The sequence below is a fragment of the Heteronotia binoei genome, chromosome 2, assembly GCF_032191835.1.
Source record: "Heteronotia binoei isolate CCM8104 ecotype False Entrance Well chromosome 2, APGP_CSIRO_Hbin_v1, whole genome shotgun sequence".
Classification (NCBI taxonomy): domain Eukaryota; kingdom Metazoa; phylum Chordata; class Lepidosauria; order Squamata; family Gekkonidae; genus Heteronotia; species Heteronotia binoei.
In genome coordinates this window covers 185,414,129-185,438,646 of record NC_083224.1, presented here as the reverse complement: position 1 = coordinate 185,438,646, position 24,518 = coordinate 185,414,129, and the positions used below count along the sequence as shown (strand labels likewise).

At 47.0% G+C, this 24,518-nt stretch overlaps 1 protein-coding gene across 1 annotated transcript; it reads left to right on the top strand.

The window, feature by feature from the left end:
• Positions 1-1,608: 1,608 nt before the first annotated feature.
• Positions 1,609-19,340, top strand: LOC132567711 (radial spoke head protein 3 homolog B-like). Its single transcript, XM_060233398.1, has 8 exons — positions 1,609-1,775; positions 5,218-5,305; positions 6,739-6,880; positions 11,672-11,817; positions 13,130-13,333; positions 13,827-13,989; positions 15,658-15,744; positions 18,933-19,340. Exons 1-8 carry the CDS (start codon positions 1,642-1,644, stop codon positions 19,310-19,312), a joined length of 1,344 nt encoding a protein of 447 aa, XP_060089381.1. The 5' UTR covers positions 1,609-1,641; the 3' UTR covers positions 19,313-19,340.
• Positions 19,341-24,518: the final 5,178 nt, after the last annotated feature.

Below are 24,518 nucleotides of genomic sequence, written 5' to 3'. Positions count from 1 at the left end.
ATAAGAAGAAATTAGATTTATATTCCACCCTTCACTCTGAATCTCAGAGCAGCTGACAATCTCCTTTATCTTCCTCCCCCACAACAAGCACTCTGTGAGGTAGGTGGGGCTGAGAGAGCTCTCCCAGAAGCTGCCCTTTCAAGGATAACCTCTGCGAGAGCTAAGGCTGACCCAAGGCCATTCCAGCAGCTGAAAGTGGAGGAGTGGGGAATCAAACCCGGTTCTCAGATAAGAGTCCGTGCACTTAACCATTACATCAAACTGGCTCTCTAGAAATGAGACATAAAAATATGCCCCGGAGAGAGCAAGTAGCACAGGAAAGGCTGGAAGTGCCTGATAACTGAGCATAAAAAAGAAAAACCAATGGGTGCTCCAGGTGTACAACAACTCCCAGGCAGCGCATGTCAGATTTGGCCCTCTGAGATTGGCCACCAATCAGCAAAGGCCCGTTTGCTTCTCCTGCAGTCACGCCAACAGCAGAAGAGGCACAGAGCAGAATTGCTTGGTGAGGAGCCCGACTGTGAAATCGTTCCTGGATTTAATTTGCACCTTGGTTGCTGCGGGGAAGTCAAACAAAAACACTGCATCTAGTTTAAAATTGGGTCAGCTTTGGCTTGACAAAATAGGAATAATGAAATGCACATTGAAGGGGCCAACATGTATGTAACGTCATGCATTTTGAAGGCCCTTTTAAAATTTACTTTCCCCATTGTCGTACCATGGGGCTTAAAATAATGATCACAATTCTCTCATGTGGTATGACTAGGGTTGCCAGGCGGGGGATGGAGAGTAAGGTTACCAGATCCATGTTGAAAAACTCCTGGAGCTTTGGGGGTAGACAGGGACCTCAGTGGGGTACAAAGCCATAGAGGCCACGCTCCAAAGCATCCATTTTCTCCCAGGGGAACTGATTTCAGTAGTCTGGAGATGAGCAGTAATTCCAGGGGATCCCCGGGTCCCACCTGGAGGCTGGCATCCATAGGTATGAGCAGTGTTCCCTCTAAGCGGAGTTAGCATGAGCTCGCTCACAGATTTTTAGCTAGCTCACACATTTTCATCTTAGCTCAGGAAGGATGACCCCAGAGCACAATAATGTATACAGTAGTTCACAACTTTAATGGCAGTAGCTCACAGAGTAGAACTTTTGCTCACAAGACTCTGCAGCTTAGAAGGAACATCAGGTATGAGCAGGGGCCGTTTTTGTAGAAAAACAGGTGGTGGAGCTCATCCAGGGATTGTTATGCGGCTGTACCTACTATTAAATGGACAAGGTAGGTAGATAGGTGAGGAGGAGGAGGGGGAACCCTCAGAAAGGTTCAGAAGGTGTGCTCCTGTGAGCTCCTGCTGAATTCAAGGCCTGGCTATGAGTCCTTTGACTTGCCTTGTAATTTTTTCCTGAACTTTTTTTTTTAAGCCCTCATGAATTCACCTCCCCCCCCCCCCCCGCCTTTTGGGTAAACGTCAGAAAGCCCAGTTGAAGGCAGCCTGCAGGCCCTGCTGGTAGGCCCCAGGATCAGTTTACTTGGCAACGGCTGCCGGGGGAGCAAACTTGGTCTCCCTTGGCAACGGTTGCCAAGGAGGATCCTTCCCCAAGCCTGCGAGCTAGGCCTCTGCGTCCCGGGGCCGGCTCATTGAGCCAGCATGGCCTCCCCGTCGGTGCTCCTCGCCCGCGAAGAAGCGGCTGCAGCGCCTGCCGGGACCTATTCCTACTGCAGCCGGCCCCGGGCCGTGCCCGCCAGGCGGCGATACCGCCGGCCCCTGGATGCCACGGAACTGTGAGTACTGCTAGAGGACAGGCCAAAGGGAAAGGAATCCCAGAGACAGCTCATTGCCCAGCTTAGGGGTTTGGGTTTTTTTTTTTTGCAAAATGCAGAGATAAAGAAAGGGGAGGAGGTCCTTGTCTTTCTTTTTTTGAGAGGTGGGGGTTGTGGTGGAGGGCGGGGTCATTTTCTTTGAAACAAAGAATCCCAGAAGGGGACCCCACATGCAGTGGCGAACTGGGTCTAAAAATAATGGTTGCCAGGAGACATAGGGGGCCCTCCCACAACAATAAGGCTCTCGTTTAATTTTTATAAGAAATAAATAAAATTTCCAAAACGTGGTAAAAAGGTACAATTAAAACTTTTGCTACATATATATGTAATTATACATATATTTTGCTACATATATATGTAATTATAGTGTGCGGTGGCTCAGTGGTAAAGCATCTGCTTGGGAAGAAGAAGGTCCCAGGTTCAATCCCTGGCATCTCCAAGAAAAGGGTCCAGGCAAATAGGTGTGAAAAACCTCAGCTTGAGACCCTGGAGAGCTGCTCCAGTCAGGTGAGGGACGGTGGCTCAGTGGTTGAGCATCTGCTTGGGAAGCAGAAGGTCCCAGGTTCAATCCCCGGCATCTCCAAAAAAGGGTCCAGGCAAATAGGTGTGAAAAACCTCAGCTTGAGACCCTGGAGAGCCGCTCCAGTCAGGTGAGGGACGGTGGCTCAGTGGTAGAGCATCTGCTTGGTAAGCAGAAGATCCCAGGTTCAATCCCTGGCATCTCCAAAAAAGGGTCCAGGCAAATAGGTGTGAAAAGCCCCAGCTTGAGACCCTGGAGAGCCGCTGCCAGTCTGAGAAGACAATACTGACTTTGATGGACCAAGGGTCTGATTCAGTAGAAGGCAGCTTCATATGTTCATATATTGTACATATTACTGGCATTATACAGTAGATACTAAATGAAAATCTGGATTGCATTTTCTCCAGGGGAGCTGATCTCTGCCAGCTGGAGATCAGTTGTAAAAGCGGGAGATCCCCAGGCCCCACCTGGAGGCTGGCAACCCTAAATACAACATAAATTTTAGTTGCATTACAGTGATGATACTGAAACGTCTATTATATTTTCAAGCTACTAAAAGGTCGTTAACATTTTTTAACATACTGCCTCATGTTTAAGGGTGCCCACTTGCCATGGGGCAAGCTGACATCCTGGCCAATCCGCCTCTGCCCACATGAGTATCTAACATACAAGAAAATAAGTTGTGAAACAGGAATGGATTTTGCCAGGGCTTTTTTTGTAGCAGGAACTCCTTTGCATATTAGGCCACACACCCCTGATGTAGCCAATCTTCCTGGAGCTTACAGTAGGAATTGTATTAAGAGCCCTGTAAGTTCCAGGAGGATTGGCAACATCAGGGGTGTGTGGCCTAATATGCAAATAAATTTTTGCTACCAACAAAGCCCTGGATTTAGCATGGCAGGCAAATTCATATATGCATTTTATTTATACACCCACCTTTCTCCCCAGCAGCTAACGCAGTTCTAATTCCCTCCATTTTATCCATACAAACAAACCTGTGAGGCTGGATCCAGGTGGGCAGCCGTGTTGGTCTGAAGCAGTAGAACAAATTGTGAGTCCAGTGGCACCTTTAAGACCAGCGAGAGTTCAAAAGCTCCTGCCTTGAATGTACTTTTGTTGGTCTTAAAAGGTGCTCGTGAGGCTGCTTAGGCTGAGAGCTCAAGGCCACCCAGTGAACTTGTTTTATTTCATTCATTTATACCCCACTTTTCTGTCCAAGAGGAACCCAAAGTGACTTACATAGTTTTCTCTTCCATTTTACCCTCACAACAACCCTATGAGCTAGGTTAGTCTGAGAGAGCGTGACTGGCCCAAGGTCACCCAGCAAGGTTAGGCTGATTGATTATATTTCACCATACTCATATTGGCTTGAAATGAAGGAACAGGCTGCAGAAGCTTAATGGTAGGATGTGCGTTTTTCATGTAGAGCAGGGCTTACCAAACGCGCTTAACGTAAGAGCCATTTAGAATACATGTCAGATGTTTGAGAGCTGCAAGACATGAATGTCAGGTGTTTGAGAGCTGGAAAGAAGGAAGGCAAATAGACAGGGAGGAGGGAGGGAGAGGTGGAAAGAAAGCAACTTTAACTCGAAATGCATTCTCCAAGCCAGCTGATAGGATCGTGGGGGCTTCAAGAGCCACACGTGGCTCCCAAGCCACCCCTGATATAGAATGTTCTAGGTTCAGTCTCCAGGTCAAGTATCTGAAATGCTGGGGAGACCCTTTTCCTGATTGAGACCCTCTTGAGGCCACACTGGCCAGCTTGGAGAAGGCATTTCTCTCCTTAAATCACTTCTAGCCAAGCAAGCCAGCAGCTTGGAGAATGCATTTAAAGTTAAAGGTGCTTTCTTTCTACCTCCCCCTCCCCATCAATTCCTTCCTTCCTTCCTTCCTTCCTTCCTTCCTTCCTTCCTTCCTTCCTTCCTTCCTTCCTTCCTTCCTTCCTTCCTTCCTTCCTTCCTTCCTTCCTTCCTTCCTGTCTTGTGGCTCTCAAACATCTAATGTTTAATCTAGGAGGCTCTTACATTAAGCAAGTTTGGCCACCCCTGTCCTAGAGAGCTGCTTCCAGTCAGAGCAGGCAATACTGAGCTGAATGAGATCAGCGGTCTTACTCTTCAAGGAGTTTAGTGCACTTGCTTGCGACCATCGACAATTGTTTTTGGCTGGATGGATTATACTTCCATGGCTGAGCAACTGCTTTGCCTCCAAAAGATCTCTGGTTCGACTGTAGTATCTCCAATAAAAAGGTGTTTCTCTGCTCCAGGCTCAGGCAAGCAGCTGCCCATCAAAGAGAATGTGAAGTGTTGGACACAAGCAGTTGTTCTCCTCTTAGGCTTTCCTGAAAAGAAAAGTGTTTGACTTGTCTTTTGGAAGGAGAAAAGAGGCTGCACAAACTGTTCCTCTTTTGTAGAGTCACCCTCCCCGCCCCCCGTCCTTTCCTTAGCTGCAACCTTCTACCCAGAACTGATCCTTCAGTGATTAATTTGTTTAATTTGTCTCCCAGAATCATCGCTTCTGAATCTGAGACTTCACTTAGAACAGTAAATTAACAGCATAAAATCAAGCAAAACCTCCTGTGGATGCATGGAAACCAGCATCCGTGTGTCTGCGGGTGTACATTCAATCTAATGATTAAAAATTAACCAGAGGAGTAGACTATAAATGCAGGCAACCAATCAAATCAACCCTACCCCCCCCCTGCAAAAAAAAAAAGCTTAAGTGAGCAGAAAGCCAGAGGGATAATGGCTGGAGCCTGTGGGAAGTGGAATGATGGTAAAGGTGGACTGTCTTGGTCTGTTTCAGCAGGTTTCTTAGGTTCTAAAGTGATTCTCTGAATTTTCTTTTTTGACCCATCCACTTAACCCTTTATTTTGAATACTACAGGGATGATGAACCAATCCACTATGCGAACCTCATGTATGAGAGGCGGGTGGTCAGAGGCAATACTTACGCCCTTCACGTGCTGCCTTGGGTAAGTTCCACTGTCCTAAGTTCTTACAGCTTCTTTGGCTTTGTGTAGTTGGAGAAATCACTCAAAAACCTACACTTAGAAGACATAAAGAAAGGATTTACACATTGCACAGCTACCTTGTGAAATTCATTGCTACAAGAAAGTGGTAACGGAAACCAGTTTTGAAAGGAGGTTAGACAGATTCCTGGAGGAGAAGTATCCGGGTGGCTCGCCTCCATAGTCTAAATCAAGGGTGGCCAAACTGGCTCAGGAGCCACATGTGGCTCTTTCACTCATATAGTGTGGCTCTTGAAGCCCCCACCAGGGTCAGTCAACTTGGAGAAGGCATTTGTCTCTTTTAATCACTTTGCCAAGCCAGCCAGCAACTTGGAGAATGCATTTAAAGTTAAAGTTGCTTTCTTTCCATCTCTCCATCCCCCCCATCTATTTCCTTCCTTCCTGTCTCGCTCCTCTCAAACATCTGACATTTATTCGATGTGGTTCTTACATTAAGCAAGTTTGGCCACCCCTGGTCTAAACGGAACCTCCAGTCTGCCTTTAAACATCAGTTACAGTAACAGCTGAAGGATTTGGCTTCTGTGCCTCTTCTTGAAGGGCCTGGTGCAGGCCTGTAGCTACCGGGGGAAGGGGGCTGTGGGGATCCTGCCCCCATGACTTTCTGGCAAGGCCCCCTGACTCAGGACCTCCAACCTACAGCTTTCCCTTCCTGCTGCCTCTGCCTGGGAGGCAGGCAGGCAGATTGTGAGAGGCCGATCCTCCCCGTTCAGAGACCGGAGGAGGGGGGGGGATGGCCCTTTGGAAAGTAAGAAAGCCCCGCCTGTGCCCTGCTGCCGCCAAGGACCAGAGCATCAGTGCACAGCTCCCTGGCAAGAATTAAATTAATTAAAGTGAGAAATTTAAATGCCCCCCCAACATTTGAAATCCTGTTTATGGGCCTAGCCTGGTGGAAGGACAAAGTAATAATGTGACAGATCTGATTAGCCTTCTTGGGAGATAGGTTGCTGGACTTGATGGATCTCTCTTGTCCGATGCAGCAGGGATCTTCTTATATGCTCTGAGTTACGGGCTGGATAAATGGGAGCTGTTAGACCACGATAGTTTCAATCGAATCGCCACGTTCAGAGGCAGTCTACATCTGAGCATCATTCACATGGCATGAAGAAATAAAATGGGTGCAGGGAGCAGGCTTTCTTAGGGGCAGGATCCCCACAGCCCCCTTCCCCCGGTAGCTACAGGCCTGCACCAGGCCCTTATGTTGAAGCAGTAGATTTCTCTATAGTAGATGCCTGCGTGTTTCAAAGTGGCTTATGATATGGGCACTGCACCTAACCAGGCATGGCATTGTAGGCTGTTGAGAGTCCTCCAGAATCTGAAAAAGACAATCAAGAAATGAATGAATGAAATTCCCCATCCCACCTTGCATCTCATTCCAGAGTGGCGAACCTGACCCCGTGGAGCTCCAGAAACAGCGGGAGGCCCACCGCAAAGCACTGGCTAGGAAACGTGCCAAAGAACAGCTGCAGACAAGAACCCCAGACCCTTTGGAGGGCAGGCGGCATATCAGCGTGCAGACGGGTAGGGCACCATACAAGTGGTGGGCTGGATCCCCTACCCCTAGCCACTGAGCAAAGTCTGTCTGTCTGTCTTTCCATCCATCCATCCATCCATCTATCCAGGGCTTTTTTTGTAGCAGGAGCTCCTTTGCATATTAAGCCACACACCCCTGATGTAGCCAATCGTCCAAGAGCTTCCAGGGTTCTTCTTACAGGGCCTACTGTAAGCTCCAGGAGGATTGGCTACATCAGGAGGGTGCGGTCATCTACCTATTTATCATCTATCAAAATATTTACAACCCTTTTGACTCAACATTGAAGTCTTTCAGCAACGTACATGGCTTGGAGGAAGGCTCATTAGTGGATGGTTGGATCCACCCCATTGGAAAGCCTCAGGTATAATCCAGTGTGTGTCTTCAGGAATGAATCTGGATTGGAACCACATTCCCCCCCCCCCCCCACATTCTGTCTGTCTTGGTTACTCCATATGCAAAATTGGGACAAGCAGGGCTTTTTTTGCATACTAGGCTACACCCCCCTTGATATAGCCATACTAGGCTACACCACCCTGATGTAGCCAATCCTCCAAGAGCTTACAGTGCTCTTAGTACAGGGCCTACTGTAAGCTCCAGGAGGACTGGCTACATCAGGTGTGTGTGGCCTAATATGCAAAGGAGGTCCTGCTAGAATTCCTTACAGGGCTCTTTGTACAGGGCCTACTGGAAGCTCCAGGAGGATTGGCTACATCAGGGGTGTGTGGCCTAATATGCAAAGGAGGTCCTGCTAGAATTCCTTACAGGGCTCTTAGTACAGGGCCTACTGTAAGCTCCAGGAGGACTGGCTACATCAGGGGTGTGTGGCCTAATATGCAAAGGAGGTCCTGCTACAAAAAAAGACCTGGGGACAAGGATATGCAAGGCCGGTGCAAGGATAACTTTGCTGTTGTTCCGGAAGCACGCCGAGCACTCGGGAAGCCCTCTCTGTTTAGATCAGGTCAAGCCCAAACTTGGCCCAACATTTGTTGCAAGCGTCTCAGTGACCAGGAAATGCTGGGTGGTCCAGTGGAAATTCACTGGGGAGAGGCACTACCTCACTGTGGCCGTCCTTCTGTTCACAATGAGCCATGCTGGAATGCATTTAAGATGTCCTGATGGTGCTTCCATCCCTTTGGTGTAAAGAGTGTGTGTGGGGAGGGGGGGGGCGGGTAGTGTACACATTACAGTTCAGCCTTTCCATTCCCCGGGCAGTTCATAGTGACATGTGGGAACTGTGTCACTTTCAGGATTTGGGGACAACCTTGTGCAAGTCCCTTTTTGATGACTCCAATTGAAGTTGAAAGAGATACAGGTCATGAGCCAAGAGTCCTCTCAGTGCTTCTCAGATGACCCATCAGAAGGGATAGCAGTAGTGTTTGCAGTTGGTCTCAGGGTCCTGACAAATGCCCAGTTTTTACCCCCTTCTGGAGCTACCCCGGCCTTCCCATTCCATAGCCAACACCATGTTGCGTGCACCATGAATAGCTGGAATGAGCAGATTCTATAACTTTCTTCCATTGCATCTTCCTTCAGCATTCTTTAGTGGGGACTGACTCTTTCCGATGGAAAAAGGCTTCTGTGGATGGCGAAAAAGTTGTTCTTTGTAGACGGAAGGGGGAAGGTTTGGTGGAAGGGGGCTAGAGACTCCATCAGTGGGAGTAATAGGATCCAACCCCTGTTGAATTGAATCAGTTTATGATCTACAGGGGTGATGAACTCATTTGTTATGAAGGCCGGATTTGACATAAATGAGACTCTGTCAGGGCAGGGAGGGCATGTGTGTCATAAAATGTAATGCAAGTAGCGGAAATATAAACTTTATAAAGGGCACAGACAAACATAAAGACCAACAATAAAAATGTCTTCAAATATATTAGAAGCAGGAAACCAGTCAGGGAGGCAGTGGGGCCCTTGGATGACCAAGGGGTCAAAGGATTACTGAGGGAGGATAAGGAAATGGCTGAGAAGCTGAATGAATTTTTTGCCTCCGTCTTCACTGTGGAAGATGAGAAGTGTTTGCCTGCTCTGGAACCACTTCTATTGGAAGGGGTGTTGAAAGACCTGAGCCAGATTGAGGTGACAAGAGAGAAGGTCCTACAACTGATGGACGAATTAAAAACTAATAAGTCACCAAGTCCGGATGGCATACATCCAAGAGTTCTGAAAGAACTCAAAGTTGAACTTGTGGATCTTCTGACAAAAATATGTAATCTTTCATTGACATCTGCCTCCGTTCCTGAGGACTGGAAGGTAGCAAATGTCACCCCCATCTTTAAAAGGGGTTCCAGAGGAGATCCAGGTAACTACAGGCCAGTCAGTCTGACTTCAATACCGGGAAAGTTGGTAGAAACTATTATCAAGGACAGAATGAGTAGGCACATTGATGAACACGAGTTATTCAGGAAGACTTAAGCATGGGTTCTGTAAGGGAAGATCTTTCCTCACTAACCTGTTACATTTTTTTGAGGGGGTGAACAAACAAGTGGACAAAGGAGACCCGATAGATATTGTTTACCTTGACTTCCAGAAAGCTTTTGATAAAGTTCCTCATCAAAGGCTCCTTAGTAAGCTCAAGAGTCATGGAGTAAAAGGACAGGTCCTCTTGTGGATCAAAAACTGGCTGAGTAATAGGAAGCAGAGAGTGAGTATAAATGGGCAGTCTTCGCAGTGGCGGACGGTAAGCAGTTGAGTGCCGCAGGGCTCGGTACTGGGTCCCATGCTCTTTAACTTGTTCATAAATGATTTGGAGTTGAGAGTAAGCAGTGAAGTGGCCAAGTTTGCGGATGACACTAAATTGTTCAGGGTGGTAAGAACCAGAGAGGATTGTGAGGAACTCCAAAGGAATCTGTTGAGGCTGGGTGAGTGGGCGTCAACGTGGCAGATGAGGTTCAGTGTGGCCAAGTGCAAAGTAATGCACATTGGGGCCAAGAATCCCAGCTGCAAATACAAATTGATGGGGTGTGAACTGGCAGAGACTGACCAAGAGAGAGATCTTGGGGTCATGGTAGATAACTCACTGAAAATGTCAAGACATTGTGCGATTGCAATAAAAAAGGCCAATGCCATGCTGGGTATTATTAGGAGGGGAATTGAAAACAAATCAGCCAGTATCATAATGCCCCTGTATAAATTGATGGTGCGGTCTCATTTGGAATACTGTGTGCGATTCTGGTCACCGCAACTCAAAAAGGATATTATAGCATTGGAAAAAGTGCAGAAAAGGGAACTAGAATGATTACAGGTTTGGAACACTTTCCCTATGAAGAAAGGTTAAAATCCTTGGGGCTCTTTAGCTTGGAGAAACGTCGACTGCGGGGTGACATGATAGAGGTTTACAAGATTATGCATGGGATGGAGAAGGTAGAGAAAGAAGTACTTTTCTCCCTTTCTCACAATACAAGAACTCGTGGGAATTCAATGAAATTGCTGAGCAGTCGGGTTAGAATGGATAAAAGGAGGTACTTCTTCACCCAAAGGGTGATTAACATGTGGAATTCACTGCCACAGGAGGTGGCGGCGGCTACAGGCATAGCCAGCTTCAAGAGGGGGTTAGATAAAAATATGGAGCAGAGGTCCATCAGTGGCTATTAGCCACAGTGTGTATATATATATATATATATATATATATATATATATATATATATATATTATTGGCCACTGTGTGATACAGAGTGTTGGACTGGATGGGCCATTGGCCTGATCCAACATGGCTTCTCTTATGTTCTTATGTTCATAATTAAAGATTCTTTTAAATTTAAAATAAAACATGCTTAAAGCATTAGCACTTGTTGCTCTTAAAGGTGCTTTCTTTGTATCTCTCGCATTCGATCCAGGGAACTGGGCAAAGGAAGCTCTGCCTCTTTTCTTCCTTTCCCAGGGGACCAGGAGGGGGAGGAACCTCAGTCAATGGAGAAAATAGAGGTTTTGCTCTGTAGCCCCTGTGTGATTGAGCAAACCTGGCAAAGCAAGCTGTCATGCAGAAGGAAGCAAGAGAGAGGGAGAAGAAAGCAGATGATAGCCAGTTACCATACCATACCAAACCTTTAATGGCATAATAGATTCAGATAAAAATACACAGAATATAAAAATTTAAACATTGGAGATAAAATCAAAATAAAACCGAGCTTACAGATACATTCAAGCATGGTCAGAATTAAATTTAAGGATATCAGCCAGAAATTTTGCCACAGCCTCACTAACCACCCCCTCAGTATCACTCAATAAATAATAACAGGGTGGCAGAATAGACAAATCTGGAGAAAAAGAAAGCTTGCCAAATAAATCTTTACGGAGGTTATGGTAAAAAGAACAATCAAGCAATATATGCTGGATTGAGTCAGGGGTATTCGCTCCACAGGAGCAAAGTCTGTCGGCTAAAGGGACTCGCTGATATCTCCCTTGTAAAACATTGGAGGGAAACGCGTTTAGTCTGGCCAACATAAATGCCCTGCGATGACTTGGAGTGGTTAGGTCTGATAGATAATTGGGCATTTTGCCACAAAAAGCATAAAGACCTAAGGAAGCTGGAGAGCAAGTATAAGGGAGAGTTGGCCGTAATTTCGTTTCCTCCAATTCCCACAGTCTCAGTTTAATACATCTGAAGATATATGACTCTTCAGAGGTAGAAAAATTCATGATAGCCAGTTGCTCAGGGGCCTTATAGGAGCCCTCTGGGGGCCTAATTCTGCCCCCAGGCTTCATGTTTGATACCCCTGGTAATGTGTGTAGCCAACAGAGGAAACCAAGATATGCAAAATGTGGTTGTGCCCCCTTTTCAGAATTATATCTGGAAGAGCTTGCTGACCGCATTGTGGAAGTCGATGTGGAATGTCAAACGGATGCGTTCTTGGACCGACCGGCGACACCCCTCTTCATTCCCGCAAAGTCTGGTCGAGATGTGGCCACTCAAATATTGGAAGGAGAGGTATTACAATCCCAGAGTAGGGGGGAAGAGCAATTTCAAATCAGCAGGAACTTGGGAGAGGATCCTTTGGGTTGACCCCAATAGGAAATTCTGGTAGTTAAGATTAGAATACAACAGATGTACACCCGAATCCCTCCAGATAATAACCGTAAGAGGGAGACGACTGAGCTGGAACCCTTGTCGCTGACATACTAGATCAACCTCCCTCAACGTTTTTGAGCCTGTGGGCACATTTGGAATTCCGACATGGTGTAGCAATAAAATGGCTGCCGCAAAATGGCTGCCGTAGGAGGCGGAGCCAGCCACAAAATGATTGCCACCACTTAGCTTCAGTAGCAGAATGTAGATCCTTGCGTGGTGCTGGTAGCTGCTGCCAAAGCAACATTTTTGGAAGACCTGCCAAGCCTATCAGATCTCCAATAATCAATCAGAAACCTTGCTGGGCAAAAGCCCTACCTGGCACCACCCAATTCCTAAAAACAGTTGCAAAGTGCCAGAAAAGGTGTCGTGGGTACCATGACAGCCATGAGCACCATGTTGGAGACTCCTCTAGACCTATGTGTAAGGGCTATGCTAGTTTTCTACATTCAAGGAATTCTATACATTTTGAATTTTCTACATTCATGTAGTGCTAGTCTGTCTGTCTGTCTTCAGACGTAGCAAATGGATAATATATAAAAGCAAAGGATATTCAGAGCTAACTTACCATTGCCTGCCTCTGCATAGCAACCCTGGACTTCCTTGGTGGACCCTGCTTAGCTTCCAGTATCTTCCAAGATTCCAAGAGAGTCAGTTTGGTGTAGTGGCTGAGTGTGCGGACTGTTATCTGCGAGAACTAGGTTTGATTCCCCACTCCTCCACATACACCTGCTGATGTGAACTTGGGTCAGCCGCAAGTTTTCTCAAGGCTGATACGCTCAAGCGCAGTTTCTGTCGGAGCTCTCTCAGCGCCACCTTCCCTGCAGGGCGTCTGTTGTGGGGAGGGGAAGGGAAAAGGTGATTTGTAAGCCGCTCTGAGACTCCTTTAGTTAGCAAAGGGCGGGGTATAAATCCAATCTGTTCTTCTTCTGATAAGGCACAGGGCCAGCCCGACACTTTCTGGCACCGTAGGCAAAGCTAACTCCTGGTGCCCTCCCCCCCCCCGCATTGATAATGTCATCGAGTCACGTGGGGGGGGGGTGCCCAATTTGGTGCCTCCAGAAGGCCGGCGCCCTAGGCAATCATCTAGTCCGGCCTTGAAGAGGCATGACTAGTGTAGGCCTTCCACGTCAGGGCTATCAACTGGTACTCTTCCTTTTTCTTCCTTTCTCAGCTGTTTGATTTCGACATTGAAGTCAGGCCGATGCTTGAAGTTTTGGTCGGGAAGACCATCGAGCAGGCTCTCCTGGAAGTCATGGAGGAGGAGGAGCTGGCCAACCTGCGGGCGCACCAGTATGCCTTCCACGAACTGCGCCGTGCAGAGCTTGCGGAGGTGCAGCGCCTGGAGGAGCAGGAGAGACGCCACCGGGAGGAGAAGGTAACTGTGGTTCTAACGCGGCGGAGAGTTGCTTTTCAGCAGGGTAACAGGTCAATCAGATTAACCCGATTAGAAAAATCAGTCTATTGTAAAGAGGTAACCGGGCAAGTCCATTGTCTGGAGGGTGCAATTTCATCTGAGTGTAGAGGGAAGCTCCTCTCGCCTGTGCTTTGAACCAGTTTTGGGATCCTACCTGCAGCCTCACCTTGCATAGACAGAGGGGGCGGGTTTTTTAATTCACTTGAGGCAGAAAATGGGTTAGATCCCACGAATCCAGTTGCTGCCAGTAGCACAGTTCTCTGGTGCAAGGCACCTTCCCCAATGCATGAGGATCTCCAAGCTGCAGCAAGTGGAAGAGATCTTTGGGATCCAAGTCGAGAACTTTAGACCAGACTGGCATGGACTCCCCCGTGTTTGTGGGGCCAGGGGAGGTGGAACTGTTGACACTGATCATTGTTTCTAAAGAGGCATCCCGTGTTGTCGTTCTTTACAGAACCGCCGTAAGAAACAGCAACTGGAATTCCTACAGAAGCAGAGAGAGACCTCTGAGAAAATTGCAGCTCGGGCATTTGCTCAGCGGTACCTGTCTGACCTTATTCCTTCTGTCTTCGGTAGTCTTCGGGATAGCGGGTACTTCTTCGATCCAGTGGAAAGAGGTGCGTGACAATAGGAAGGAACCTCCTGGTTTGATCTAAAACAGGGGCCACCAACCTTTTCGAGCCTGTGGGCACCTTTGGAATTTTGACAGTGTGGCGGGTGCAACCACAAAATGGCTGCCACAGGAGGTGGAGCCAGCCACTCAGAATAAGCCCAAGTGCAGGGGAGTAGAGGGGTAGTTTGAAAAAACACACTAGGAAAGAGAATAAAACCAACACTGTAGCGGCAGTGTTATTCTAATCTGCACAGCTGGTTGGCTCTCCAGTGGCCAATCAGAAGCCCTGCTGGGAAAGAGCCTCATCTGGGCCCACCCACTTTCTAAAAACAATCGCTGGGAACCAGGAAAGGAGTTGGCAGACCCCATGGTGCTACGGGCTCTGTGTTGGGAATCTCTGATCTAAATGAAAATCTGGATTTGGTCAGTGCTGAAATGGAGACTGCCTTCAGTGCAAGGGAGACTGCTTGGGAAGTCCACAAGTGCTGACTGGAGTGAATTCCAGGACGGAGAGCTTTTCTGCACACACACCTTCACTGTACCTCTCCTGACCTGAGTGTCAGGGGGTCACAGGAGTCTGCTGGGGGGAACAAGAAAGTGGGGGAAGATTGCCTCCCACCAGTTTGAATGTCCACAGGATGTCACCAGTGAAAACACACCAGTTGCCACACGCAGTGCCTGCAGCTTCACATAAGAAATTGCAAAACAGTTTTCTCCAAACTCCACAACTGAACATTAATTATTGCAGCTATTCCCGCCCCGTTCCGAAATGAAGTAGTTTAACGGTTGCAAAGGCAAAATTGGCGGGCTGGTAGAATACTTTTTTTGTGTGTGTGCTTAAAGTCCCATGTTCACTTCCAGTTTAAACATGGGTCTCAGGCTCAGAGGGAGACCTTTCTCTGCCAGAGAACTTGGGGAGCCACCACCTGTCAGGAGAGGCAGCAGCTGGATTAGATGGACAACTTATCCAGCTCCCTGGATGGCACTTGCTTTTTTTTTTTGCTGTCAAGCCACAGCTGACTTATGTAGAGCGACCCCATGAGGTTTTCAAGGCAAGAGGTGTTCTAAGGTAGTTTGCCATTGCCTGCCTCCATGTCACAACCCTGGTATTTTCTGTTCCCCCACCCCCCTGGGTGGTTCTGTCTCCACAACAGAGCTCTTGATTTGCATCCAGAAGATCCCAGGTTCAACCTCACAAACTGAGAGAAAACCATGCTTTGGCTTCTCTAAAACCGAACACAGATCCATGGGGTACTGCAGCTTACCACTCTGTGCAGTACTGCAGCTTACCACTCTGCACCATGGGTCAGATATAGTCTACTTGGTCATGTGTTTAAATGAACTTGGAATATTTGGGTCAAATCCTGCTGCTCTGTTGTAGGGTGCTGTCCTTTAATGCAAAGAGCCTTCTCCTGAAGAAAGAGCCTCTCGCTTCAGGGGACGGACCCTTGTACCAGATCTGCAGGATCAAACCCATTATATTCTGCATTTATCCTTGACAACTGGTTTTGAAGCACCCTCGCAGCATATGAGGGCCAGTTCTCTGGGGGCTGACAGTTCTCTCCAGTTCTGAAGGACTTTCATTTCACCCAATGCCTTGCTGCTGTATAGGACTGTCAGGAACATTGATTAAAATAATTGGGTTCACATTCTGTTTTCTTGCATTGCACAGATATCGAAATTGGATACTTACCGTGGGTGATGGACAACGTAGTAGAGATCATAGAGAAGAGGATTCTGGGAGGAATCCTGATGGACAGTAAGTTAAACTCCGTTTTCTACTGCTGTTGGGAGATTAGTTTCTTTGCCATTTTCAAAACAAATTAACCAGTGGATTATAAATTCTCTGAACTAAAGCTTAGGTAATAAACTATGGTTAATATTTCAGGAAGACTCCATTTCCCATCATTACAGAACTCTTATTTGTGCAGTATAAAGGGTGAAGGTAGTCCCCTGTGCAAGCGCCGAGTCATTACCGACCTATGGGGTGATGTCACATCATGACGTTTTCATGACAGACTTTTCGTTACGGGGTAGTTTGCCATTGCCTTCCTCAGTCATCTGTGCTTTACCCCCAGCAAGCTGGGTACTCATTTTACCAAGGATGGAAGGCTGAGTCAACCATGAGCCAGCTAACTGAACCCAACTTCAGTCAGGATCGAGCTCAGGTTGTGAGCAGAGCTTGGATTCGTTTTATTTATTTATTTATTTCGAAAACGTATATTCGGCCCTTTCCCATAACGGGCTCAGGGTGGATCACAACTAGAGTTGCCAATCCCCAGGTGGGGGCAGGGGATCCCCTGGTTTGGAGGCCCTCCCCCCGCTTCAGGGTCGTCAGAAAGCGGGGGGAGGGGAGGGAAATGTCTGCTGGGAACTCTATTTTTCCCTAAGGAGATTTATTTCCATAGAAAATCATGGAGAATTGATCCGCGGGTATCTGGGGCTCTGGGGGAGCTGTTTTTTGAGATAGAAGCACCATATTTTCAGTATAGCATCTAGTGCCTCTCCCCAAAATACCCCCCCAAGTTTCAAAAAGATTGGACCAGGGGGTCCAATTCTATGAGCCTCAAAAGAATGTGCCCCTATCCTTCATTATTTCCTATGGAAGGAAGGCATTGAAAAGGTTTGCTGTCCCTTTAAATGTGATGGCCAGAACTCCCTTTGGAGTTCAATGATGCTTGTCACAGCCTTGATCTTGGCTCCACCCCTAATGTCTCCTGGCTCCACCCCCAAAGTCTCCTGGCTCCCCCCCCCCCCGCAAAGTCCCCAGATATTTCTTAAATTGAACTTGGCAACCCTAATCACATCATAGATTAAACAATAAAGGCAACAAGTCAAATTTAAAACAATACAATAAGACCAAAATAACAGGATTGCAGTACTGCAGCTTACCACTCTGCACCATGGGGCTCTTTAAAGTAAAGGTAATCCCCTGTGCAAGCACCAGTCATTTCCTACTCTGGGGTGACGTCACATCACGATGTTTTCTTGGCAGACTTTTTGTTACAGGGTGGTTGTCATTGCCTTCCCCAGTCATCTACACTTTCCCCCCAGCAAGCTAGGTACTCATTTGACCAACCTAGGAAAGATAGAAGGCTGAGTCAACCTCAAGCAGGCTACCTGAAACCAGCTTCCACCGGGATTAAATTCAGGTCATGAGCAGAGCTTGGATTGCAGTACTGCAGCTTTACCACTCTGTGCCACGGGGCTCCTCTCATTTATGCAGCATCCCCTTAATTTCTGTATCATTCAAAGAATTTCTCAAATTAATTCTAGAGGACAACCATGTTGGTCTGCCGAAGAACAGTTAGATTCTAGTCCAGTAATTTATTAGAGCAACAAGATTTTGGGGTTATAGGTTTTCCAGAGTCAAAGCTCAGGGACCTTTGATTCTCAAAAGCCTATGCCCCCAAACCCTTATTCATTTCTAAGGTACTGCTGGAATCAAATCTAGCTATTCAGATTTTGAGAGAGTCAGTTTGGTGTAGTGGTTCAGTGCGCGGATTCTTATATTAGAGAACCGGGTTTGATTCCCCGCTCCTCCACTTGCAGCTGCTGGAATGGCCTCAGGTCAACCATAGCTCTTGCAGAGCTGTCCTTGGAAGGGCAGCTTCTGGGAGAGCTCTCTCAGCCCCACCCACCTCACAGGGGGAAGAAGATAAAGAAGATTGTGAGCCGCTCTGAGACGCTGAGATTCAGAGGGAAGGGTAGAGTATAAATCCAATATCATCATCATCTCCTCCTCCTCCTCCTAGCTGGATGCACAGTGATCATGTGTCCACTCAGTACAACTGTACATACAATCACATTGAGCTTGCTTCTGTGTGGTACGTTCGTCCATGCAGACAGTTGGAAAGCAATCTTCCTGGAAAGAAATCTTAATCCAACCATATACATATTTGCATCCAGGTTTCTCCTTTGCAACACTTTCCCTATAGAAAGTTCATAGGTCGGAAGAGGCAATTGTCATTGGAGACCATTGGCTGGCAGGAGGCCTGGCAACCCGAGGCGTGTCTGACAATGTGGTGTCTTCAGCAAAACAGATGATTGGCATTTTGGCCATCTGTGTGGGTTCATCCTTCTTGTGCCTTCAGGCTTTCCTCTCCTTGTTGATAAGGAAAGATGGCTGAAATTCAAGAATGCACCTCCAACCCCACCACGGTTTTTGGCACTTAGAAAAGTTTGTAGCAGTGACTACATCTCTCTCTCACTTTCTGTCTCACTCTCTCTTGCACTATTGCTGTCTCATGCTCTCTCTCTTGCTGTCGCTCTCTTGCTTTCTATCTCACTTTCTCTCTCTCGCTGTCACTCTCTCATGCTTTCGCTCTCATGCTCTCTCATACTCTCTTGCTCTTTCGTGTGCTCTCTCTCCCTCCCTTTTCCTTGGGTCCTGTTGCTGGCCACATGAATTAGAAGCATATTCGAGGGGCACTACAGAGGGAAGGGGGGGGTTAAATAGAGTGGCCTTCCCCCCAGACCCCATCATAGCTATGGGCCTGATGCCAGAAGATCCTTGCTGGAAATTCATCCAGTCACTCCCCCAACTTCTATCCAGTCAGATGCCTCTGAGATGCCCACAAAGCAGGCATGAAGGCTGTTTCTGGTAGACTGCCACTATGCAGAGAAGTTCCATTTAGCAATTGCGATCAATAGCTGTGGATAGGCCTACCCTACTCCTAGTGTATCCCTTTTAAAAAGCCATCTCAGCTCTGAGCCAAAGGACAAGGTGACAGCCAAGGAGGCCCAGATGTTGTCAAGACGGTTGTGGTAGATGCTGAACGAAGGAAAACGTTGGGTTTGTTGGTTGTAAAGAAATAAACATACAGATGTATGCATGGAAAACGTTCCTTCAAGAAGCAGACATTTCGGAAGCCGCTATCTTAGGGGAATTCCTGATGTTTGATACTGGGTTGACTTGAACTCAGTGTAACAAAACTCCTTTTGCAGGCTTAATTCATGACGTGATGGAAAAGCGGTTGAATGCTTTTGAACCAGCACCGCCAGCGTCTGACCAGCTAGAAGACAGCCACCCTCCCGGCGAGGGAGTTGAACACAAATCCTCCATTGAGGTAGTTATAAAGACTGAGACCTCAGATCAAGCGGAAGGCTCAGCTCAACCGGAAGCCTCGGATCATGCGGAAGGCTCAGCTCAGCCGGAAGCCTCAGAGCAAGCGGAAGGATCAGCTCAGCAAGAAACTTTGGATCAGGTGGAAGACTCGGCTCACGTAGAAGCCCCTGATCAGGCAGAAGGCCCAGCTCAGCCGGAAGCCTCAGATCAAGCTAAAGCAGCAGAACAGCCAGAAACTAAGGAGGCTGAACCCCAATGAAGAACAAGCATATCAGGTAATGGGTAATAAGTAGGACCGGCCAGAAAGGGGGAACGTGATGTTACTTACGTTCAGGAATCAGTTGGGGGTGGAGCTCCTTGAAGCAATGCTCCAGGAGCGCATTGCCAGCCCCCCCCCCCCCGTGCCTGCTCCCCCCATCTCCCCCTCCGCTTTGAAAGGAAAAGTCTTCTGCTTTTCATTGAGAGTGCTGGGGGAGGGAGGGCAGCCATCCATTCATCAGCAGCTAAGCCCTGCCCCCAGCTCCCCTCAGTCAGACCAGGATGAGGGGGGGGGGGGTTACACGTGCTTCCCTCTCTTATGTGCCCCCACTGCCGGGAGCCAGAAGGGAGAGTTGGGGTGGGTGGTGGGAGGCCTTTCAGGGGTTGTGGGGAGGTAGCCTGAGCACTCAAGCCGTGCAAGGCCTGCCCTGGCCATCCATGGAGAGATTTTCCCCAGGTGGCCTGGGAAAACCTTGGTGTGGCTGCTCCAGGTGGGTAGGATATCAGGAAGGGATATTTTGCTTGTCAGAGCTCAGGCGGGTGAGAAGCAGCTACGAGATAACCGCAGACATCAGAGATGCTGTTTTATTTCTTTATAATTGATTTGCTATTTAGACTTTTTTGGCTGCCCTTCCCTGTGAACAGGGATCAGGGCAGCTTACATCGAGACAAAAACAACACTCTGCATCAGTTAATTTAAATTAATATTAAAACACAGTACAATTTCTAATCAAAACAGTTCCAGATGGCCAGAATTTGGGATTAAAGTTGCAACTCCCCAGAGCTTCTAGAAGGCAGGTAAAGGGTGCGGGGAAACCCAGGATTGCCAGACTGCTTACTGTCCTGTTGCCAGGGCTTTTTTTTGGTAGCAGGAGCTCCTTTGCATATTAGGCTACACCCCCCCGGTGGAGCCAATCCTCCAAGAGCTTACAGGGCTCTTACAAGGCCTACTGTAAGCTCCAAGAGGATTGGCTACATCAGGGGTGTGTGGCCTAATATGCAGAGGAGCTCCTGCTAGAATTCCATCCCTGCTCATGGGCTTTGTTTTTTTCTTCCAGTTACATGTGCATATTTGCGTGTAAAATGGAGAAGTATATTAAAAGAGAATATTGGATCAGATCCTGCAGAATTGTTTCGCCCAAGGTGGTGCTTTCCTCCAAGGAGTTTTCCTACCCCTGCAACAGCAGCAAGCAACCATTGGTGGGGCTGATGCCCATCTTTATCTCTCAGCTGACATTCCCTACACCTTGCCGCTAGATGTCAGTAACAGCACTGGGAAGCCAAAAACAAGGCTTTGGTCAGCTTCCTAAATAATCTTCCACCAGGCTTGCATTTGAGGACAGCAGTGGCTCCATCTGGCCTGGTTTAATTCCTCTCTTTCCCCACCACCGTGGGGGGGTGGGGTGTTAGAATTTTAATCTGGTTTAGGACGCCATGTGAATAGAAATGGAAATGGATTGGTTTCTAATGGTTTTGATTGTTTAAATCTTATGTTTGTACCTTGGTTTACTGTTGTTTGCTTCCCTGAGCTCACGATGTGGGGCGGTTTAAAAATCTAATAAATAATAAATAAGTAGGCAAAAGTTCCTTACAGACGGTCCAAAAATCAAAACCTCCTAACAACCCACAACCCACGTAATAACTTTTACTAGAACTAGCTGCAGTGACCAAAAACAGCACCAGCTTTTGAGTCCACCAGAATTCTTCCTTTGGCTGGATGATATAAAATTTAAAAAGACTTGTTTTTGGGGGGGCGGGAGCGGGGGGAGAGAGAAGGTTTCAGGCCCTGATTTTAAAGGCTTCTTTGTGCCACCATCTTAGTACTGAATGCTGGCAGGCAAGTAGTTAGTCCGGGGATGGCCAAATTTGCTTAACATGAGAGCCACATATAATAAACATCAGATGTTTGAGAGCTGGAAGGCAGGAAGGAAGGAAGGAAAGCAAATAGATGGGGGAGGGAGATAAGGGTGGAAGGAAAGCTCACCAGATTAAATCTATTAACTATAATATATAAAAATCTGTGGCGGTTGTTCCTCAGAAGTTTTTTTTATATCGTTACCTACCTGGGGGTTGGTAACCCTACATGTTTTATACTTGTGTGATGTGACTCACTTGGGCTGGCGGGGTAGGGAGTGGGGAACCCTGAAGCCAGTATGCTGAAGTCCAGGGAATATTCATTTGCTGATTATTCAAGTTCTGTTTCTAAGGGGTTTTTTTAGATTACGTAGGGCAAAAGAATACGACTGCCCCATAGTATGTGGTGGGGAGTGTGGTAATTTCCTCCCTCTTCCCCTCGTTTAGGTGGATTTGCTCCTCAAGTTAATGGCTTGCGTGAAAAAAACTGGGGGACACAGTTAGAGCTAGTGTGATCTAGTGGTCGGGGATTAGCACCCGGAGAGACCCGGGTTCAAATCCTCACCCTGCCATGATGCTTTCTGGGTGATTTTGAGCTGGTCACATCTTCTCAGCCGAACCTCTCTTGTAAGGTTGTTACAAAGCCAGGTCTGTAGCCAGGATTTCATGTTTGGTAGGGCCCACAGCGGGATTTGTTGTTTGGAGGAGTGCGGGGGGCGGGGGGCACCCGGTTTGGTGGCCCTAGACTCTCGGCACTCTAAGTTGCCTTGAGACCCACAAGCTAACTCCCCTTCACCTTGGCAGTTACAGTTACAGCAGCTGCACTCTCCCCACCCCTTTCGTATGTGCCCCTCTTGCAGCAGAGAGACCAGCAGCGATGCTACTACTTGCTCAGAGTGGCAGTGAGCAAAGGGGACAGATTGGGGGCCCTCCAATGGAAGAGCCATACAGTTGGAAGGGGTTTTTTAAAGGATGGGCCTTCCCCCCTGGGCCCCACTGTAGCTACAGGCCTGTACAAAGCTCGGGTGCAGGAGGGGAAAGGAGAATTTTGCATGCCACGGAGGAAGGGCAGGATAAAAATGTGATAGATTGGCATGACATTTAGGGGGAGGTATTTGTGAGTTTCTTGCATTGTGCTGGGAGTTGGACTAGATGACCCTGGAGGTCCCTTCCAACTCTGTGATTCTATGACACTGCCTATCAGGAACGTGAGCTGAGCCAGTATCTATTCTTTGCTGGTTTTGCCTGGGAGGCCGGCTTCATTGTCCTATACTCCAGCCAAGTTATTGGTCTTCCTGAGGCCAGAGAGGAGAAGGAGAAGAAAGGGGCTAATGGGCTATATTTTGATTCAGTTTGTCAGCCAGGTGAGCAGATCTCTCCAAAGTTGTCACTGGAGGGTTGAGCAAACCTTAAGCATTGAAACAACTGGATGGGGGAGCTTTCAAAAGTCTCCTCTTCCTAATTTATCCCTATTTTTTTTTATTATTTTAGCGAATCCTCTATCTCAAAATGAAACTGATCCACATTATCAATCCTCCCTCATTCTGTTTTTTTAACGTCCAAAAGTTAAGAATACACAACTGAAAGAAATGCCCCTCCTGATGCACTCCAGCCTGTGATTGTGCAGAGATTCTTTTTGTGCGTTGTTCTGATGCAGTCTTGAACATCTGACGCAAAGAATCGTAACACAGCCGTATATACAGTCCCACAAAGACTGCTTTTTTGTAGGGTGTTCGTAGTGTTCCATCAGGGGGGAGATGAAAATGCACCGAAGGAATTAGATGCTGCGGCAAAGGATACACATATGATGTTTATTAGCTCTTTTTTGTTTTTTTAGAAGGGATGGAATTATGTCAACGGTCACAGCTGAATTTTGCTGTCTCTTTCCAGGGGACGCAGCAAATGCAAAGACTTTGCACCAGCACTGTCGTGAGAAACCATCACAAACTAGGAAATATAATTCATTGCAGCAGGCAGGCGATGAAACTGGACGTGACGAGTTCCGGATATCTTTGCAAGATCCATCCCTGTCAATTCTTGTGTTAAAAAAAAAAATGATTTCTATATTTTTTCAATAAATAGGCTTTAGGGTTTTTTTGCATTCTTTGTTTAAGAAGTTTCAGTATACTGACTTGCTATATGTAATCCAGCAAAAGTTAGTTGGGGATTAATTCTGATTGAGAAATCGATTGAATCACAACGTAATTGGATGTAATTACAAGCGTCTGCCGGGTTGCAAGTTTCTGTGTTTTCTCGAACGTTCTCTTGGCTTTTATAAGATGTTTCCACTAAAGAGGGTGCAGATTTTTCTTTTTCCAACAGTTAAAGATGTTGTGTTTGTATTTTCTTGAAAGCTAGAGTTTAGCACAGTTTTTCTATAAATATAAGCCCATATCTGTAGACAGTAGAGAGTTTAGGATCATTCCGCCCCCCCCCCCCTTGGCATTTTTAAAAGTCTGATTTATTCATGACTTGAGCACATGGAAAAAAATGCTGTTTTTAAATATCTGTATTTATATATTATATTGCCAATGTAAAACTAATCACTGAGGAGGTGGTGCAGTGTCTCTCCCTGCCCTCTATTTAAATAACTGTGTGTGCTTCATGTTAAGCAAGTTTTGCTCATTATTGTTCCCGTGGTGGCTGAAATGTGGGGTTGTATCCTGTCAATCTGCTTGGTTAACTGGTGGCACCTTCTTCTCTTGACAAAGGAAGGCTCCTTACAGCACTGCTGTTACCTGATGCAGGAAAACACCTGTATTTTTTGGGTCCATTTCATCCCCCCCACACATTTGCAGATGTAACACAACCCAGTAATCATACATACAAGAGATATACGAAATTGCAATTCTGATGCTAAAACCTTTTAGCTATCAAAACGAGATATGGTAGGCGTTACACTACAATCTGCTTATATTTCTGTTTGGGGACTGAGGTGTGTATTCAGGAAACATCTTTGATAGGAGCCCCTCGATCTACCACTTCAGAATATGCATGCATTAGTGATGTATGCATGTATGTACATGATGGAATTCTCCTTTGTGTTGAAAATTCCCTGCCTAGGGACACTTAGTACATGAAAAAGAACCATCTCGGCCTGCTCCTTGATGAGCTAGTTTTCTGTATGTGGGGGTTTCAGTCACACAGCGGAGCATTCTAAATCCATTGCTGGGGGGAACTCTACCGTATGCTGTTTCTGAAAGTGTAGGTTGGCTTTGGTAAGGAATCTGCTGTTACATGTGTTTGTCTCTGCCAAAATATATCTTGTGTGTACCGATAATAAAGAGGATACCACAAAAAAGATCCACAGCTGCATTGTAAAGTAGTTCTTCATCTTTTTTTTCAGGCAGGAA

Bases quoted from the DNA above. Each gene is read 5' to 3' on its own strand.
- LOC132567711 (XM_060233398.1), top strand. From the start codon at position 1,642: ATGGCCTCCCCGTCGGTGCTCCTCGCCCGCGAAGAAGCGGCTGCAGCG. The intron at 1,776-5,217 runs GTGAGTACTGCT...TGAATACTACAG, and splicing joins CCCCTGGATGCCACGGAACT to GGATGATGAACCAATCCACT. The intron at 15,745-18,932 runs GTAAGTTAAACT...CTCCTTTTGCAG, and splicing joins GGGAGGAATCCTGATGGACA to GCTTAATTCATGACGTGATG.